Source organism: Erigeron canadensis, chromosome 4 (assembly GCF_010389155.1).
Source record: "Erigeron canadensis isolate Cc75 chromosome 4, C_canadensis_v1, whole genome shotgun sequence".
Lineage (NCBI taxonomy): Eukaryota > Viridiplantae > Streptophyta > Magnoliopsida > Asterales > Asteraceae > Erigeron > Erigeron canadensis.
In genome coordinates this window covers 42,664,415-42,684,076 of record NC_057764.1, presented here as the reverse complement: position 1 = coordinate 42,684,076, position 19,662 = coordinate 42,664,415, and the positions used below count along the sequence as shown (strand labels likewise).

The window sequence follows — 19,662 nt, the reverse complement described above, 5'->3', positions numbered from 1 at the left end:
AATCGAATACTGAAAAGTCCATTATTGTTGTTATTATTAAGCAAATAATAATGAGCATCATGTGGAAATAGAAAAATGTAGGTTGAAAGGGACCTGGTCCTGACAATTAATAATTTGATATTTGATATTTGCTTAAACGTGGCACCTTCTAACAAAATGGATTGGTCATCTCAATATACGTCTTGAAGTAGATTTCATTGTGAGTAATATATTAATATTAATGACTGAATAAGACAGATTATTGCTTCCATTAAGGTTAACTGATTAATCAAAGATATACACAAAACTTAGTATTGAAGCATAAAACGTGTTTTAACGGTTATGATCTAGTATTTAGTCATTCTTAACGTTTGGCCCTGAACTTTTCTTGTATACGATATAAAGCCAAGCTAGCGAACAGATTTTACTTACGCTAAAGGGTGGTAATTCACAAATTCATACATCACTTGATTATTTAGATATACATTAATTATCAAACATGTTTCATATTATTGTATTATAAAATAACTTAAAGCATATTGGTGTAGCGGCTAAAAATCGATGATGTACGTACGGATCAACACTCTATACTAAATGGTTATATATTACGAGTATTATATTAAGGTTAAAGGTAAAATAAAACAACTATTAATATAAAACAAAAAAGACATAATATAGTGATGACAAGTGTCCCATGTATTATTAATAATAATTTTAATAAATAAGGGTATTTTTGAGATTTTAACACCTAAAAAACGGTTTCCATCTTTTAAGCAGATTAACATTAACATTAAAAATTAATAGATGCTTAATTAATTGTTATCTTTTCAAAAGGAATTCGCTGTTATTTCATCGCCATATTTTCTTCTTCGTCATTTTCTTTTTAGCATTTGCTATAATTATGTGATAACTTTCTTATTAATTACTTTTTTAAAAATATAAATTAAGACCTATTGCATGTATTACATCATTGATGAACATAGTTTTGTAAATGTAAGAACATTAATATTGATTAATGTCGACATGTCGTGAAAACTGTCATTCAGTTTAAAAGGTTTTTTTTATTTTTTATATTTCCATGTTCTAAATAATTTTACAATTATTTGTAAACTAATCTGTCCAGCTTTTTGTAATTCATGTATCTTTTCTTATTGGAAAATTTTTCAAAAATGCACTAAAATGTACCAACGTGCATCAAAGTTTATCATCATGCATTATTTGAAATATAAACACAAATAACAGTGTGCATCAATACAAACTCAAATAACAATTGTGCATCAATATAAACACACAAAAATTGTTGTATCTAATATTTGTTAAATTGTAAAAGATTGTTTGTGCATCAAAAATATTTGTTAAATTGTACAAGATTGTTTGTGCATCAATATTACATTATAGCAAATTAAAATAAAAAGAAATCAGCAAATTATGTTTTATGTGATTTATAAATTTAAATCTAATATACCGTACATTTTGAACAATCTTGTTCATCGGTAACTAAATTTTAAATTAATAAATTAATAAAGCTACAAACATGGAATGCATGTTTTTATGAATGTTACATGCCATTGAACATCCAAAAATTTACAAAAATGCCATCATTAGATATATTTTTTTGATCTGATCATGATGGAGGATCTAAAGGTTAACATGTTATCTTTTTGTTTTAGGTTAATAGTTATTTTACAATAACTAACCTCATTATATTAATGTACAATTAGTTTTGATGCATGGTGTTAATAAACCGTTGTGGTTGTCTAGTAATGGGGTTTTATATGTTGGGGTGATTTTGGCGTAGTTCGTGGGTATCACCTTGAAACGTACGTACCATGTGAGAAGTATCACTTTGGGTTTGCACTTTTGATTGCCTAACGTTTCTCCTTTATGAACCTCATTCTCGTGTCATAATGGGACACGCCTGGTAAGAAGCACTATGGAATCATGCTCATGCTTGTGATCTCGAATGTCATCTGTGTCATCTTGGGACGTACCTATTGAAAAACACTTATTGATGAAGTGACATCAAAACCTGTTCTTATTAGATAAACGTACAGTTTGCGTTTTGACATCTTCAAGGTTTGTAGCTTAAGAGACTATGTAACTATATATGTAAGACATTTGGGTTGTAATAATCTAGCATTTTGTTAGTTGTTTTAATGATTATCCAAAACAAAATAAATTTACATATATTACACAGCTTTGAAACTTATATTTAACGAAGAATATGGTTTTGTATGTCATAAGCTTTTACTTATTCATAATCTCTCAAAACACTCGGACCGTTATAATAATTGTTTCGCCAGTCGATTTAACGAAGTTTGATTCATCAACAGCTGTGTTTAGACAGGATTTGATGTTAGTGGTGTCGATGCCTCATGCTACTTTATTGCCAGTCGATTTTTGGGGATGGGCATCCTGGTTTGGTGTTAATTAAGCTGTGCCTTAGCTACCAAAGGAGGGTTTTAATTGTTTTTTTTATCCTAAATTAGTTATAGTTATAAGTTATAACATTCCTACTTTTATTTTATTTCTTTTGAACTGATGCTTATCGTTCCCATTTCAGAACATCTTTCTCATCTTCAGAAATTGATACTTCCATCTTTGAGCATTCAGTAGAACTTAAGTACTCAGTATCTATGAATTCAGCTTTTCACAAATCTTAATAACAAAAGCATGTCTTGATTTTTTAAAAACTTTATCCCACCACTATCTGAAACCGGGTAAATTCCTCCCACAAGGCGGCCATTTTTAATATATACTTCCTAACTAGCCAACGTTGGAACTTAACTTCCTGATAAATCCCATTCTTGACAACCAACTCTATAACCATTGACAAATGACAAATCACTTTGTGATTCTACATTTCTACTTACGACGTCTTTTTTGAAACACACATCCACTCCATACACCCATCCATCACTAATTACTACCAAAACACACATCCTAAGTCCTAACACCCCCCTATTTTACATGGCTTCTACATTATTAAAGACATAATAATAAATAGTTCATCTTTCCTCGATCAAAGAATTATAATCAACCATTGGACTTTTCCACCTACCCCTAATACCAACCACAAGTATATACAAGACTAGTGCTAAGGTTGGGGTTTGGCATAGTTGGCAACCTAATCTTTAAACCATCACTAATACTAAATATCTATAGAGACCAAAATAAGAGTACTATCGGGGAAGAAAACAAAAATAAACCAAAATTTGAAAATTAGAAAGACCGAGGTGGATCATAACTTTTAACCCAGAACAGGATTAATATAGGTGGATGGGGCGCCTAATTTCCAGTACAAAATTAAGTCACAACTCACAACCATTAGTTTAAGAACATTTATCCTCCATACAGACAAAATATAACTAGTACAAAATATAAGTTTTAGGTCTTATGATCTCAATACACCTCATTGTTAAGCTTATATACTCTGCATACAACCGAAGCAACTTGAGTCACCCATGCTTATCCGTTTGCCCATCATCACCAACAAATGCACCTGGAACAAAAAAAAAAAAAAAAAAAGAAAAAAGATTAATAGATGAAACAAGATCAACTATCTAATTCCGATTACATGCAACAATCTGGAATTGTTTACAATTTATTAGAAAGATCCATCCATGATGGCAGTAAGGTCGTTAAGGCTCCAAAGATCAACTGCATTTCCATCATCTTGAGTGGCATCGCCATTTAAGAAGGCGTCTACTGAAGAAGTATCCCAGCTCCCCTCAAAGTATGGCATCTGAAAAAGTCCATCTCCAGAAACTGTGTCTGCAGAGTCAGGTTTCAGTTTCTTTGCAGGATTGCCATTATCCATGAAGCTAACATCATCAACCTCAGAGAAAACAGATGTGATCTCTGGAGTTGTTGCGTGATCACCCCAGCCAAAGTCTGAACAACCAAAGGAGTTGCTACCCTGATCGGAGTTGAAGTGAAACACAGCAGGACCGTCTAATGGAGACACTTGTTTGATCCCCATATCAGCAGCAACATGGTTGATCTGAGGTTTCTGTTCAAAAGTCCCAAGTGAACCATTTAAGCTCTGGTTCACGATCGGGTTAACTTTAGGAAGTTCTTTCTCAGGGTTTGACTCAACTCCTTCAGGGAAGTTGACCTTTGCCTTACTCCCTCTGATCCTCCTGGCTTCATCATCATAAGCCCTAGCAGCTTCTTCAGCAGTATTGAAAGTACCCAGCCACACACGCACACCTTTTCGCGGGTCACGAATCTCAGCAGCCCATTTGCCCCATGGGCGCTGGCGGATCCCTCTGTATTGATTTTTCCTCTTCCTTGTATTAGTATTATCAACTTTATTATCAGACTTCGCAGATTTTGAGCCTGAATCAGTGTGAAAAAAGAGTGTTAACTTCATGCTTTTTGTAACAACTGGAAGGATATACATACTTGATCTTCTCTTCCCATATAAAATACAAACATGCAAACAATTTTACAATTATCATCGATCCTAAGGTTCATACAATTTGCAACATGTCGCGATTAAATCACTTAACTTTTCTTTCTGAGAGGCATCTAACAACATAAGAGGTTTCTTATCTAATCAAACAATTCCCAGTAAATGATAGAGCGAAAGTAGATGTTCAACTCAAGTATTCCTGAAAAAAGAAAAACCTTTGGACATAGAATTGACTTTTAACAGTTAAAAGGAAGAAAGTAAATCCATCTTTGTTTATCTTTAGAAATACCAGCAGAACCTTTATCGAGATCATTAAAAAATATATCTAAAACACAAGTAGTTTTGATAGATTTAAAATCTTTATTATCAAAAACCATTTATGAATGAATAGAAATCATAACATTTCTACAAAACAAAAAGAAATAAAATCAGAAAGAAAAAGAGAACCCAACTTTTTTCCATGCTTATAGATGTAACCTGATCATAATCATCATCAAACAATATTAAAAGGAAAAAAGTTATCACCTTTACCTTATCAGAATCAGAGCATCAAACAATAATAAAATCAAATATCTTGATTATCTCATATTTATGATCAGACTTCTGAGATTTTGAGCCCAAAGAAAGGTTAAAAAATAAAAGTAACTTTTAATTACATTTTTAAATAAAAACCCCCCTTATCATGGAAAAAATGTCAATAATCTAATCAATCCTATTGTCAATTAGTCGTATAACTTACCAAGTATATCAAAATCATCTAAAATATAAAATTAACAAGAAATAATAAAAGTAACGAAAAATATATAATCAGTTATATGTAAATAAAACTGACAATTAAACTTTAAAAAAAAAAGGTAAAAAATTTATACATTATTAGCCAAATTACAAGCAACAGTATCGATAATTTCTTACCAAACAACCATAAATAATAGTTTATGCAATATATTTATTTATATGTATAGATATAGATATAGATATAAAATCAGTAAAACTCAAAATATACTTACACACAAATATGATTATGATTATTATATAAAGGACCTAACCAGTAATAGGAGGAGGAGGAGCAGACAGTTTAGAATGAACATCCACAGCAGCAAAATCATCAATATCATCTTTAAATCCTTGAAAATCAGCTTCAAATTCATCTTCAATATTTTCAAATACAGCGGATCTCATCGGTTTCGAGTAACATTTTTTGTTATTAACAAATAGAGTTTGACGGAGCAAATCGGCAGTTAACCGGCGAGACCTGTTCGCCGCCGTCGGCGCAATGAAATCGGAAATGATCGCACCACCACACATACTTACTTCAATTCAATTCAATTGATTATCACAGAAATTAGGGTTTGTTTTTTTGGTGAATAAAAATTTGGGGGAAAATAATTATAATGATTGATTTTTGAGAGATATGAAATGAAAATATAGATTGGGTATTGAAGTGTGTGCTTTTATATACCCTTGAAATAGCCATCATGAATTTACGATGTTACCCTTGAAGGTTTGTGTAGTCACGAAAAATGAGTCGGTTGTTGGTGTCACTTGTCGGTACATCACCCGCCACCGTAAAAATACATTGAACTAACTTTTTCTAAAAAAAACAAAAGAAAAAAAAGCTTAAGATGACTTTACAATTTTAAGCTGGTTTCCTTTTTTATTTAACTTTACGGGTACCCATGCAATGCGCCGATAACTTTGAAAAGGTGATAGTTAAATGTATCTTGGAGAGCTCGTAAGGAATGGTGATTTGTGGTTGTGGTGGTGGTTTAGTTAAACAGACAGAGCCAGAGAGATATGAAACCAATTTTTTTGTAGGTTGATGGTGGTTGCCGTCCAGATGAAACTAATTTTTATATTAGGCTTCCGGTGAGAGCAAGAAAGGAGGAGATTAGGGATAGGCATTGGAAAATAGATGGAATGGTAGTACAGGAAAATCACTTAAAAGTGTGGAAGAGTTAGTTGTTTGTAGGAGGGTATAATAGGTATTTCGAAGGTAGATTAGTTGAAAAAAACATGCAGTTTGCTTTAATACGGAATATAGATTACCATAGGCGAAACTACATGTAATATAGGGGTAGTCCAGGTTATGGATCCAGCGGATACATGTAGCTTCATTTTTTTGAAAAAAGATGTATTTGTTGGTACAGGTCAAACAAATATATTATACCAGTCAATATAACTAATTTTAAACTTTTAAAAGATTATACTGACAATACAACTCATAAAGACGTATTTGTGCAATTAAATGAGAAGTAAAACTACTAAAGTGTCAAAAACTCATAAAAATCGTTAAAAATAACCCCAAATCCTTAAAAATCACTATTAATTGTAACAAACTAATCATTATTTTGTGCCAGTACTAGGATAGGGATATAAAAAAATTGTGCTACGAGTCACATTTAATCTTGATACGCCAATGTTAATTACTATACTCTTATATAATATTTGGAGCTATGTTCCATATTGGATGCAAGTGTTTACTATACTCTTATATAATATTTGGAGCTATGTTCCATATTGGATGCAAGTGTTTGATGATTAAAATTAAAATGAGTGTTTTTGGTAAGAGAAAATGGAGAATATAATACAAAATTGAAATAGTGAGAAAAAGAATGAGAATTTGAAAAGATAATGAATTATGTCGTTTGATACAAATAAATAATGGATATAAGAGAAATAAAACATTTTAATTAACTATCAATATTAACAAATATAATGTTATAAAAAGAAGAAATTCATTCCTATTCATTTTCTACAATTTGTAAAGAATGGAAATCATTTTCACTTATCAATTAGACATTTCATTCTCCAATGTAACTAAAAAAGAAAAATGTTTGTCTTTTTTTTTTTCTCTTTTCAATTTCCAAACACTCCTTGTTTTAAAAAATGATTAAAATATAAAATTATCATAACTTAGTTGTTTAACCGGTCTATAAGTCAATCAAACACCAGTTATTATCCTCTTTGCACCCATTTTTTAATTAAATTTGTTAAATCTAAGACGGTTAAAAAAAACATGTTTCTATTAAGTTGAAAAATAACTATGCCTTATCAAATTGTGGTTTTAACTAGTTTTTGTACCCCGCGCGCTTTCTACACGACAAAGTTTTGTTCCCAATTTTATGTCTCGAACTCAAAATTTAAAAAATATAATTGAACATGTAGCAATAATAATAAAAAAAATGCAAAAGAGTAAAAAAGATGTATAAAAACATATGCAGTAACTATATTAATGCTTTAAATGTTATAAGAACGTAAGACGTAATGATGACAAACGTTATTACATAAAAAACATTTTTTATATAAAAATACAGATGAAAATAATCAAAACAAATGTTTAAAAGTAAATCTGTAACTGTGTGAAAGTTGTCTGATAAAAATCCAAAAGTTTAGTGTAACGAAAATGAAAACTTTGATGTAAGACAAAAGTTAAAAGATCAAAAAAATTGGTAAAACTTATTATATGTTATAAGAACTTGTAAAGCACAAAGGATTTGTAAAATTGTATAGACCTTTTGTATAAAAACATAAACAATAACTATGTTAATGATTTAAATGTTACATGAACATAAAACGTAACGATAATGAAAGTTATTATATATTAATGTTATTATATATATCTATAGTCCATTAATAAGCAAACTACCCCACCCCCTTTTAACACCTTTACCTTTAAAATGTCTTTTATGCCCTCCTAATTTACACTACCCTATTTTTTCTTCATCACGCTCATTACACACACATACGTTCATCCGATTTTCTCTCCCTCCCCCCTTCTCTGATTTTCTCCCCCCATAAACACCATCCACCACCGCCCCAAATACCACCATCCACCGCCGCAATCCACCTTCTATGTACACTATCCTCCATAAACACCATCCACCACCGCCCCAAAAACCACCATCAAACCACCGGCTTATTTTTTTTTCTTTTTCATCGTTGCCGCCCCACAGACCACCATAAAACCACAGGCGTTTTTTTTCTTATTTCCCGCTGCATCGCGCGGGTACAACGCTAGTATTATATATATAAAGACAGATAAAAATAGTAAAACCAAATGTTTAAAAGTAAAATCGTAACCACGTGAAAGTTATTTGATGAAAAATTGAGAACCCAAAAACTTAGTGTCAAGAAAATTAGAAAGAAAAATTTGATGTAGAACAAAAGTTAAAAGAATATAAAGTTCAGGGGGTTAAACTGAAAAATAGTAAAAATTATTACGAGTTATAAGAACTTGTACATTGTACGCATAAAACACTTATACATTCATATATGTTTTTAGTATATTATAAATGGGATAAAAGTTAAAAAAATAGAAATTTTAAAGGGTTAAAACGAATATTGGTTAAAATTAAAAGGGTTAAAATGAAATTTAGTTAAAATTAGTATGTGCTTTAATAGCTTGTATCTTTCATGCTTAAAAGACGTGTACATAACGCATTGGTTTTTAGTATGTAGATAATTTATAAAATAATGAAAACTAATAAATTATTAAACTGAATTACGATGAAAACATCACACAATTTATATAATGACAACATACAAATACGTACTTTATCATTTTGTAAAATGTACTTTGAAATTTTGTGACACGCTTTTTGTTAGTTCTTTATAACGTGTACGTACTTTTTCTACCCTTTTTTTTATATTTATTTCCTATATAATCATAAAGTAGAACAGAAAAAGTGCCACTTGCCTTGATCATTTCGTGAGGCTTTTTTGTTATTTTCCAAAACACCAACCATTCACCATTATATGATTTTGTATTTATTTGAAATTCTATAACGTGTGTATTTCATGAATATTGCGGAATTAACGAAAATGTTGATATTAATTAATTTATGATTTATATATTGTCATGTGTATTTACAATCTTGTATTTGGTTGTTTTCACATTTGATCCATTTACATTTTTATCACTAGTTGATTTTTTACATGTAAATTTTTTCTACATCGTGGAGCTAAATAAATTAGAGGCTTTGTTCGTTTGAGTTGGGCAAGCAACAACTTCTGAACTTCATATGTATCTTTAAGACTTTAACTATTGAAACATCACACAGATAATATCTGACATTATCTTAATTCTGTATTAAAAAATATAATATATTATCTTAACAATAATGACCATGTTTACTAATAACTTTTCAAGCGGAGTTATAGAATTTTCTAGAGCACATGGCATAAAGGCTTATAATTGATTTTTTTCTTTTAACGCATTATAGTTGAAGTATTACTATGTTTGTGCGATAATATCACATTAAACTTACTAGTTAGCTCTAGTATTAATAATTTGCCCTTTTTTTTTAAAAAAAAAAAACTTACTTTTATTATACCGAATCAATTAAATAAAAAATATTTGGAAAAGGAAAACACAAGGGTGAAAAAGTGAAAAACTGCAATTGCCAAGTAATTGTTCTTATTATCCTTTCAAGTGATCATCACGCTGTTACTACAATGAATGTCACTCTGTAACCCGTTCAGTCACATTAATATCCACATATATCCTTATCACATGTTCTCATATTGACCTTTTCAAAACGTTAACACAAATAACGTGTTGCATTTGATTCATTGTATGTTTTTATACAATGACGGAATGTACACTTTTATACTTAAAGGGCCAAAAATAATGTTGAGTAGACTATTAATATACAAATAAAAATTCACCTAAAAAAAAGTAGAAATATAACACTTAATTTGTAAATGCTATATACGATTGACAAAAATATTTTCAAAACAAAATATGTAAATAACGGTGGAACTTTGTTACCATACCTCTTTAATTTTTTGTTGGTAGATTTGTGGCTTCTATTATTTGCCTCTTGTTTGTTACGATAAGGAGAATGGATGTAAATATGTAATCATTGGAGTGAGTCGTACAAATGATGAACGGAACAAGCAATAGATCGAGAACTAAATCTCTCAATAAATCTAAAACACACAAAAAATAAACTTAGTTAGAAAACTTTAGTCTTGTTTTTAACGTAAAAGATTTTTCAAGCTTCATTCTTTAAAATTTTTCGAACCCTTTACTGATTTTTTCTATATATTTCATATAAAACTATAATAACTATGCAGTTCATGCAAAAATTTCAGATTGCTTTATTGATTTTGTTGTTTTTTAATGGCGTGAGTTACCCGCTTCGACCGGTCAAACATATGTTATTTTAACGGTGTTCGCGTTAGAGAGATTCATTACAAAAAGAAACCTTTAATTTAAACCATTCGATGAGAAATTCATACCGTCGACAGATCCAGAGTCAAAAGAAAGAAAATTCACTCAAATTCACTTTTGATGGAAATTTAATATTTGTAGTCACTTTTATATATAAACTCGAACTTAAAAGACCATTTATGCATGCTTTATTCATTTTGTTGTCTATTGTAATGTTTTGACCATTTAAAGTCAAGTGATATATATATATATTTTTTTAACATCAGATTCTTAACTACCAAATGTCAAATGAAATATAATATTTTGAGCATTTCTTCGGATAGATAGTCATTTATACACACAAACATATTATATATAGACACGCACACATATATATCAGCATATGTATAAACGTCCACAAGGACCACAACTACACATACATATATTAATATATACACAACCTACCAATAAGATATTGTACATAACTGAAAATGTATCAAGTCATTGATGAGATAAAGACACGTAACACGTTATCACTAGTCATCAAATACGGTGAATTTGCAATTACTTGCAATTGTCATAAGAAAAACGGAGAGATAAAGACGAAAACCACTCTATTTTTGGATTGTATACAAGCTTTTGTTAGTTACGACGATAACCTTCCCTTACTGATGAATATTTTGAGCTTTTGTACGTTTCATATATGCCTTATGCCACCTAATGATATTGAAATTTAATGAGTAGTATAATATAATTCGATAATTATGGAAACTTAATCTTATGAAATTCTATAAATTATTAAGTCCTTCCAAAAATAAGTAAGTTTAACGTCATGAAAATACACATCACCCTTTTTAATTAAGAGATTAATTAGCTGTTTTTTGTTTGGTATAGAAAGTGACACACGCCAATCAATTAACAAAGTAAGCATCTTGATTACTTGACTACGTAAGTTTGTTATCATTAACAGTCATGTATTCAACAATATGATATGGTATGCTTTTATTGATTAGAAATATAGAGTTATAATGGTCAAAAGAATATTTTATCGATGCAAGTTGTCTGATTTGGGGTTGTTACATATAAATCACGTTCTAGCAATTATTTATTTGCGTGCCTATCTCTTCCATACTTAATAATTTAATTAAGAACGAACTCTTAACAAATTATCCAAATTTTACTCTAACTTTCAAAGTAAAACAAGCTAGGTAGGTTGTTGTGAATACATATATATATATATATATGGGCTAAGAATCGAACCATTCGTGTTAGTTCGAGTCGGTTATTTCAATTTACGATTTACAAATTTGGTCTCTGCTTATAAATTATTATTTAAGTTAATTCCAATCATTAAAAACCATCCATATCTATATCAATATCGATATGTAACTAATGTACTATAAAACAAAGTAACCAATTTATTTATTTACAAAACAAAGGAAATAAGCTTAAACAGAAGTAGAAAAACATGACATGTAACATTTAATAGAAAAGAAGCAAGGTTGATAAATGTAATTATCTTCATGTTAGGCGTATCTTGTATACATACATTATCAATATTAATGTCATGTCATTTATTACCCCAAATAGAAATTGATGTTATTAGCATGTAAATACATGTTTATACAACAAATATATAATTCACGTAAACATGTCACCATCTCTGTCCCCCTGATCTCACATTTTATGGTGCAAGATTCATTCTCAATCTTCTTTTTTTAATTTTTATTTATTATCTTCTTCCTCATAGACACACACAAACCCTAAATTATTACATTTTTTTTGAATAAAAATGTTTTTATAAACCAATATATCTTCCCTAAATTTTATTCTTTATCATTTCGTTATTTAATACTCCGTAGATTACAGGGTATAATAATTGTAATTATTAATTGTTGATTCCACACAGGTCCATTTTCTCTCTCCATCTCTTGTTGCATGTGATTTGTTTGTTTTTTTTTTTTAAATTCATTTCTAATATATACAATATATATTAATTATATATGTATATGTGTGTGCGTATATATATATGTAATCTGTATCTATATGTCTTGTTTTGTAGGGCTGTGATTAAACAGAGATTGCGTAAGTTCAATTTCAATCTATTCGACAGACATATGCCGGTTGGCGTTTACGAGTAAAGTTTTTATTCGTATATATAGAAAACAATAATTTAATAATGTTATGAAAAGAATATGAAGCAGAACTAGTTAGAGTGTCGGGTTTTGAAAGTTGGAGGATTAGGATTGTGGAATGGAGCATGTGGTAAGTTAGATTGTGTTATATTGGCGAACAAATGAGAATTACATAATGAGTGGGATAAGGAAGTTGTTTAAGTCATATATATGGATTCACCGGAGAAGCAGTTAAGTAATCTGATAGGTAATTTGAAATCGTGGATCCCTCGGCGGAGTGAGCCAGCTAATGTGTCGAGGGACTTTTGGATGCCCGATCAGAGTTGCAGGGTATGTTACGAGTGTGATTTACAGTTTACGTTGTTTAACAGAAGACATCATTGTAGGCTTTGCGGGAGAGTTTTTTGTGCCAAGTGTACTCATAATTGGATTCCGGCTAGATCTAGTGATCAAGATATAATTAGGGAGGATACGGAAAAGATTAGGGCGTGTAATTATTGTTTTAAGCAATGGCAACAAGGCGGATTAGCTGCCTCTGTTGATCATGGGGTTCTTGATTCCACTTTGGATTTTAGTACCTCACCGTCAGCTGTTAGTCTCATTAGTACTAAATCTAGCGGCACTGCAGACAGTAGTGGCATTACCTTTGCCTCTGTGTCGCACTCAGGTTGTTCTTATAGTCATACCCATTACCCTCCTGGATACGGGTCACACCAGTCTGTGGTAATGGAGTCAAATTTAGACGAGCAAAATGAATTAGCTAAAAGGAGTGATGAATTGCTTCTTGATGTGGCTGCTCAGTCTCCTGTCCATTTTGATGTTTACATTAACAGGTTTCCTTCTTCGTAAAACATGATCGCAGATATATTCTTTATCAGTTTTTCATCTTATTGTCAGTTAATTGCACTTGTCTTTTATTGTCGCCAGGGGTGAAGACTTTGACGAAGAATATGCTTATCAGCTAGCTACCGGTGGAAGACAAATTTTGCAGATCGAAAATGGTTATTATGATGAATCAATGTTGGATGACATGGATACTGATTATGATTCTCAAAAAGGGCATCTGGATGGACAAGCTGCTGATGCAAAAAGTGAAAGTAGCTGTTCCTTACAAGATGTTCAACAGCTTGAGAAAAAAGAAGATGCAAATGATGTTAGTGATGAATGTGAAGCTTCTTCCTCTATGTATGTTGCTCAAGATGTCCCTGAACCTGTGGATTTTGAGAACAATGGGGTTCTATGGTTGCCTCCTGAACCAGAAGATGAAGAAGATGAGAGGGAAGCTCTTTTATTTGATGATGATGACGACGATGACAATGGGGATGCTGCCGGTGAATGGGGATATCTACGTTCTTCAAGCAACCTTGGAAGTGGAGAATGCCGCAATAGAGACAGATCAAATGAAGAGCACAAGAAAGCGATGAAGAATGTAGTTGATGGGCATTTTAGGGCATTAGTATCGCAGTTGTTGCAAGTTGAGAACCTTGTTACTGATGAGGAAGAAGATGATAATGATAGCTGGTTAGAAATAATTACATCGTTGTCTTGGGAAGCTGCGTCGTTGTTAAAACCAGATACCAGCAAAGGTGGCGGGATGGATCCAGGAGGATATGTCAAGATTAAATGTTTAGCTTCTGGGCGTCGTTCTGACAGGTTGGCATTTTAGTGGTCTAACATACTTTCTTGTTTCCTGTTATTATGATATTAAGTTTTCTGTTTTCTTTGTTTTAGTATTGTGGTGAAAGGAGTCGTTTGTAAGAAAAATGTGGCTCATAGACGGATGACATCAAGAATAGAAAAGCCTCGTTTCTTAATTCTTGGTGGGGCTCTTGAGTATCAGCGTGTTTCTAATCATCTGTCAAGCTTTGATACTCTGTTGCAGCAGGTTTCAATTTTCTTTTATTATAAAACTTTTATGATTTGGAAAATGATAGCTTTAGACTTATGGTATATAGTCTGTGTCTAGGAAATGGATCATCTAAAGATGGCTGTGGCAAAGATAGATGCACACCATCCAGATGTCCTTTTGGTTGAGAAATCAGTATCTCGGTATGCACAAGAATATCTTCTTGCGAAGGATATATCTCTTGTATTAAATATCAAAAGGCCACTTCTGGAAAGAATAGCGCGGTGCACCGGGGGTCAGATAGTTCCTTCAATTGATCATCTCTCGTCTCAGACATTGGGACATTCAGACCTGTTTCATGTTAAAAGGTTCCAGGAAGAACATGGAACCGCTGGACAGGGCGGGAAAAAGCTTGTGAAGACACTGATGTACTTTGAAGGGTGCCCGAAGCCATTTGGTTGCACTGTAAGTGATTCCCATCTATTAAAACCTAAAAAGGTAGAGAAGACTGATTCTTTAACGACCACCGGGGTAGCCTAGTGGTTAGGTATCTTGATGTCCTCACAAGAGGTCTTGGGTTCATATTTCCCTGGGTAAACATCACCAGGGAAACCGTCCGGAAATGGTCACGGTTATACCCTGGCTAGGGCGCATACATTGAGTCAAGGACTTGCCCTTCCCGGGTAGCGCATGCATTTGAGTCGAAGACTCACCCTTCTCGGGACTCGGGTACCCTAAACATTAAAATCCTCCTCTGTATGTCTGTCTAGTTGTTTTGGAAAGACTGGTTCTTTGAGTTGTATACCGCTTCACTCTATGTAATGGTATTTTCAGATATTACTAAGAGGTGCGAGTGGTGACGAACTGAAGAAAGTAAAGCATGTTGTTCAGTATGGAGTTTTTGCTGCTTATCATTTGGCTTTGGAGACTTCTTTTCTTGCTGACGAGGGAGCTTCATTGCCTGAGTTGCCCTTGAATGCTGCACTAACTGTGGCACTTCCTGATAAACCATCAAATATTGAGCGGTCAATTTCTACGATTTCGGGTTTTACAGGCCCTGTGAATGATAAAGCTCAGATTCATCAACCCTACACTGAGACGCACAATGTCTCCATGTCAGAAATGTTCTCATCTATCATCAACCAGAAGTTGGAAGGCAGCCCAAATGTGTCAAAAGCCAGCTCATTCTTGACTTCTGTTCCTTCTTCAAAAATAAAAGTTCCGGAGGGTATCGGTGCTGAGCCCACTCCTATTAGGGCACCAAGTGGTTTGTCTAAGGTGGTTACTTCTGCATCCAACGGTTTTGAGCCTCCTCCGGCTCAAGGAGATGATAGTAAGTGTACGACTAGTGTGGACCATGTCACTTCAGATGGATTATCTCTGCAATTGGATGGAAAGAATGGGAAGGAGGATGCTTCCAGTTCAAAGGAAGAGTTTCCTCCTTCGCCTTCAGATCACCAAAGTATTTTGGTTTCCTTGTCATCTCGTTGTGTGTGGAAGGGAACTGTTTGTGAGCGGTCCCACCTTTTTCGCATAAAGTATTATGGCACCTCGGACAAACCACTTGGCCGCTTTCTCCGCGATGATTTGTTTGATCCAGTAAGCCAACCTTCTATATGTGTGTGTGTTTTTGTTTGTTCGTCTGTGTTAGCTTATAGCGGGTTTTTGGGCAGGGTTATAGATGCCGGTCATGTGAGATGCCATCAGAAGCACATGTACAGTGTTACACTCATAGACAAGGAACCCTGACCATATCTGTGAAGAAGTTGCCTGAATTTCTGTTGCCAGGGGAAAAGGAGGGTAAGATTTGGATGTGGCACAGGTGTTTAAGATGTCCCCGGACAAGTGGCTTCCCTCCTGCAACTCGTAGAATAGTGATGTCAGACGCTGCATGGGGTTTGTCCTTTGGGAAGTTCTTAGAACTCAGTTTTTCAAACCATGCGGCTGCCAGCAGGGTTGCCAGCTGTGGTCATTCTCTGCATCGAGATTGTCTTCGCTTTTATGGGTACTTTTGCTTTAGAACCCTTGATCTCTTTTTCTGTATATTAAACAACACAATATCGTAATCTTATGGCTGCATATACAGGTTTGGGAAAATGGTTGCTTGCTTTCGTTATGCATCTATTGATGTCCATTCTGTCTACCTCCCTCCTCATAAACTTGAATTCAAATATGAGAATCTTGAGTGGGTTCAACATGAAGTGGACGAGGTTCAAAGCTATTACGTTACATCAGTTTTTAATAAAGTTAGGTCAAATATGGCATGCTAAATGTATGCTTTAACAGGTTATTCGCCGCTCAGAGCTATTATTTTCAGAGATTCTGAACACTCTGAGCCATATGGCAGATCAGAGACCGACAGGGTTAGCTAGTAGCCTGAAAATGCCACAATCTAGACGGCAAATAGCAGATTTGGATGTAATGTTGCGAAAAGAAAAGTCAGAGTTTGAGGTGACTCCTGTGCTTACACTTTATCATTAGGAATCAGTTATTTAAAGTTACTAACTTTGCGCTACTATGACAGGAGTCGCTGCAAAAGATTTTGAACCATGAGGTGAAAAGTGGGCAGCCTATTATTGATATTCTTGAGATCAACCGCCTGAGGAGGCAACTTCTGTTTCAATCTTATGTGTGGGACCACCGTCTTGTATATGCATCTAATGCTGATAGCAATAGCCCACGAGCCTATTTAAATGATTTGGAAACAGAGTATGATGATAAACTCAATGAAACGTTTGTTGACTCGAAGTCAGCTGTTGATTCATGTAATATATCAGATGTTGGTGAAAACGAAACAAGTGCTGACATTAGTAAAGATAGTAGAGTGGATGAAAATCCAAGTCCAATGGAAGAAAACGGGCCCTCTGATTCACTAATGTCAAATGTAAGTGTGCGCCGGGCTGTCTCTGAAGGGCAGTTTCCAGTTATGGCAAGTTTATCAGACACTCTTGAGGCTGCCTGGACAGGAAACCACCCAGAATCTTCTGTATTATCTGATTTAGACGTGAATGATTCCGATAAACTGGAAAAGGGAGATCGTATGGAAGAATCTAAGACATCATCACTCTTATCCCCCGTATTATCCACCAAAGGGTCTGAAGCCATAGAAGATTCATCGAGCTGGTTAGGTATGCCGTTTCTCAACTTCTACCGTTCTTTAAACAAGAACTTCTTAGCAACTTCTCAGAAACTCGACCCACTCAATGGGTATAATCCCGTCTACATCTCCTCCTTTCGGGAATCTGAACTCCAACAAGGTGGGGCGAGGTTGCTTTTAGCTGTCGGAATCAACGACACTGTTATACCTGTGTATGATGATGAGCCCACAAGTATCATATCCTATGCATTGCTTTCACCTGATTATATTTCCCAAGTGTCTGGTGAGTTTGAGAGACAAAAAGAAGGGGGGGAATCACAGTCTGTTGATGCATCAATGTTTCGGTCATTTAGTAATGCTGATGGGATGTCAATGGAATCTCTCAAAAGTATAGCGGATGATGGTATTTTATTGATGTCAGGATCACGTGCCTCATTAATGTCGGATCCTGTGTCACAAACAAAATCTTTGCATTCCAGAGTTGAGTTTACAGACGATAGTCCTCTTGGTAAAGTAAAATACACAGTGACTGCTTACTACGCAAAGCAATTTGAAGCATTACGGAGAATATCTTGCCCTTCTGAAATGGATTATATAAGGTCTCTTAGCCGTTGTAAGAAGTGGGGAGCCCAGGGTGGTAAAAGTAACGTGTTCTTTGCAAAAACATTAGATGACCGGTTCATAATTAAACAGGTTACAAAGACAGAGCTGGAGTCCTTTATCAAATTTGCTCCTGCTTACTTTAAGTATCTGTCTGAATCAATTGGTACCGGAAGTCCTACATGCCTGGCAAAGATATTGGGCATTTATCAGGTACTTTTATAATTTATACTCCAGTTTGTTATGCCTTACCTGATTTGGTTTTTATACGTTCTATTTGTTGGTATCTATGTGTAGGTTATCACTAAGCACATGAAAGGTGGGAAAGAAATGAAAATGGATGTGCTGATTATGGAGAACCTGTTGTTTGGAAGGAATCTAACACGGCTTTATGACCTTAAAGGATCATCAAGGTCACGTTATAACCCTGATTCTAGTGGAAGCAACAAGGTTTTACTAGATCAGAATTTGATAGAAGCTATGCCAACTTCTCCTATTTTTGTTGGCAACAAGGCCAAACGATTGTTGGAACGAGCTGTCTGGAACGACACTGCTTTTCTTGCAGTAAGTTTTTTTTTTTTTTTTTTTTCATCTTGTGGATCAGATTTTGTATGTCCCGTATTATTCTTGTAATAATGAAGTTCCTAAATCTATCATTGCAGTCGGTTGATGTAATGGACTATTCTTTGCTGGTTGGGGTAGATGAAGAAAAGCACGAACTTGTTCTAGGAATTATCGACTTCATGAGACAATATACATGGGACAAACACCTAGAAACATGGGTAAAGGCGTCAGGTATTTTGGGTGGACCCAAGAACGCATCTCCAACAGTAATCTCACCAAAGCAGTACAAGAAAAGATTCAGGAAAGCCATGACAACCTATTTTTTGATGGTCCCTGATCAATGGTCTCCTCCTACTCTTATTCGTAGCCAGTCCCAAACAGATCTATTAGATGATAATAATAGCCAAAATGGGACTTCTGCCTCTGCTGCTGATTGATGTTGTATGTCAATATATTGGCTTGCATTGTATATTTCAAATCTATCTCCATTTCTGGCTTCACTCCCTTCCAAACTTCAAGTTCTGGAAAATTCAGTGTTCATCTTTTAGCAGGGGAATTCCGTTGTTAACGGCGGCTAACAGGCAGAAAGAAATACAGCTTCATAGCCATGGATGTTCATCTGGAGGTATTTTTTTAGGGGGTTCAGGATTTGTTATATTGTTTTACCATTATTTAACCTTGCAAATATATTTTTGTAAATTATGATTTCCTTGTATGTATATCAATCTGCATTTTTCAATCTTCATTTGTTGTAGTTAGCAGTATCTTACCGATTTCCTAGATTCAATGCATATCCACATATATTTTTGTTTTTTTACTTGTTCATTATTGGGACCTTAATCTTTTTTTAATTGTTGTTACTGCTATTTG

General features: G+C 33.7%; 2 protein-coding genes across 2 annotated transcripts; one reads left to right on the top strand and one right to left on the bottom strand.

The window, feature by feature from the left end:
* Nucleotides 1-3,271: 3,271 nt before the first annotated feature.
* LOC122595668 (ethylene-responsive transcription factor RAP2-12-like) lies at nucleotides 3,272-5,817 on the bottom strand. Its single transcript, XM_043768086.1, has 3 exons — nucleotides 5,443-5,817; nucleotides 3,581-4,320; nucleotides 3,272-3,481 (listed from the first exon to the last, which is right to left on the bottom strand). The coding sequence occupies exons 1-2, from the start codon at nucleotides 5,699-5,701 to the stop codon at nucleotides 3,587-3,589; spliced, it is 993 nt and encodes a 330-aa protein (XP_043624021.1). The 5' UTR covers nucleotides 5,702-5,817; the 3' UTR covers nucleotides 3,272-3,481; nucleotides 3,581-3,586.
* A 6,521-nt stretch (nucleotides 5,818-12,338) lies between these two features.
* LOC122598270 (1-phosphatidylinositol-3-phosphate 5-kinase FAB1B) lies at nucleotides 12,339-19,531 on the top strand. Its single transcript, XM_043770867.1, has 12 exons — nucleotides 12,339-12,459; nucleotides 12,613-13,518; nucleotides 13,613-14,338; nucleotides 14,417-14,570; nucleotides 14,652-14,996; nucleotides 15,366-16,130; nucleotides 16,205-16,536; nucleotides 16,618-16,741; nucleotides 16,818-16,982; nucleotides 17,056-18,441; nucleotides 18,526-18,792; nucleotides 18,891-19,531. The coding sequence occupies exons 2-12, from the start codon at nucleotides 12,896-12,898 to the stop codon at nucleotides 19,227-19,229; spliced, it is 5,226 nt and encodes a 1,741-aa protein (XP_043626802.1). The 5' UTR covers nucleotides 12,339-12,459; nucleotides 12,613-12,895; the 3' UTR covers nucleotides 19,230-19,531.
* Nucleotides 19,532-19,662: the final 131 nt, after the last annotated feature.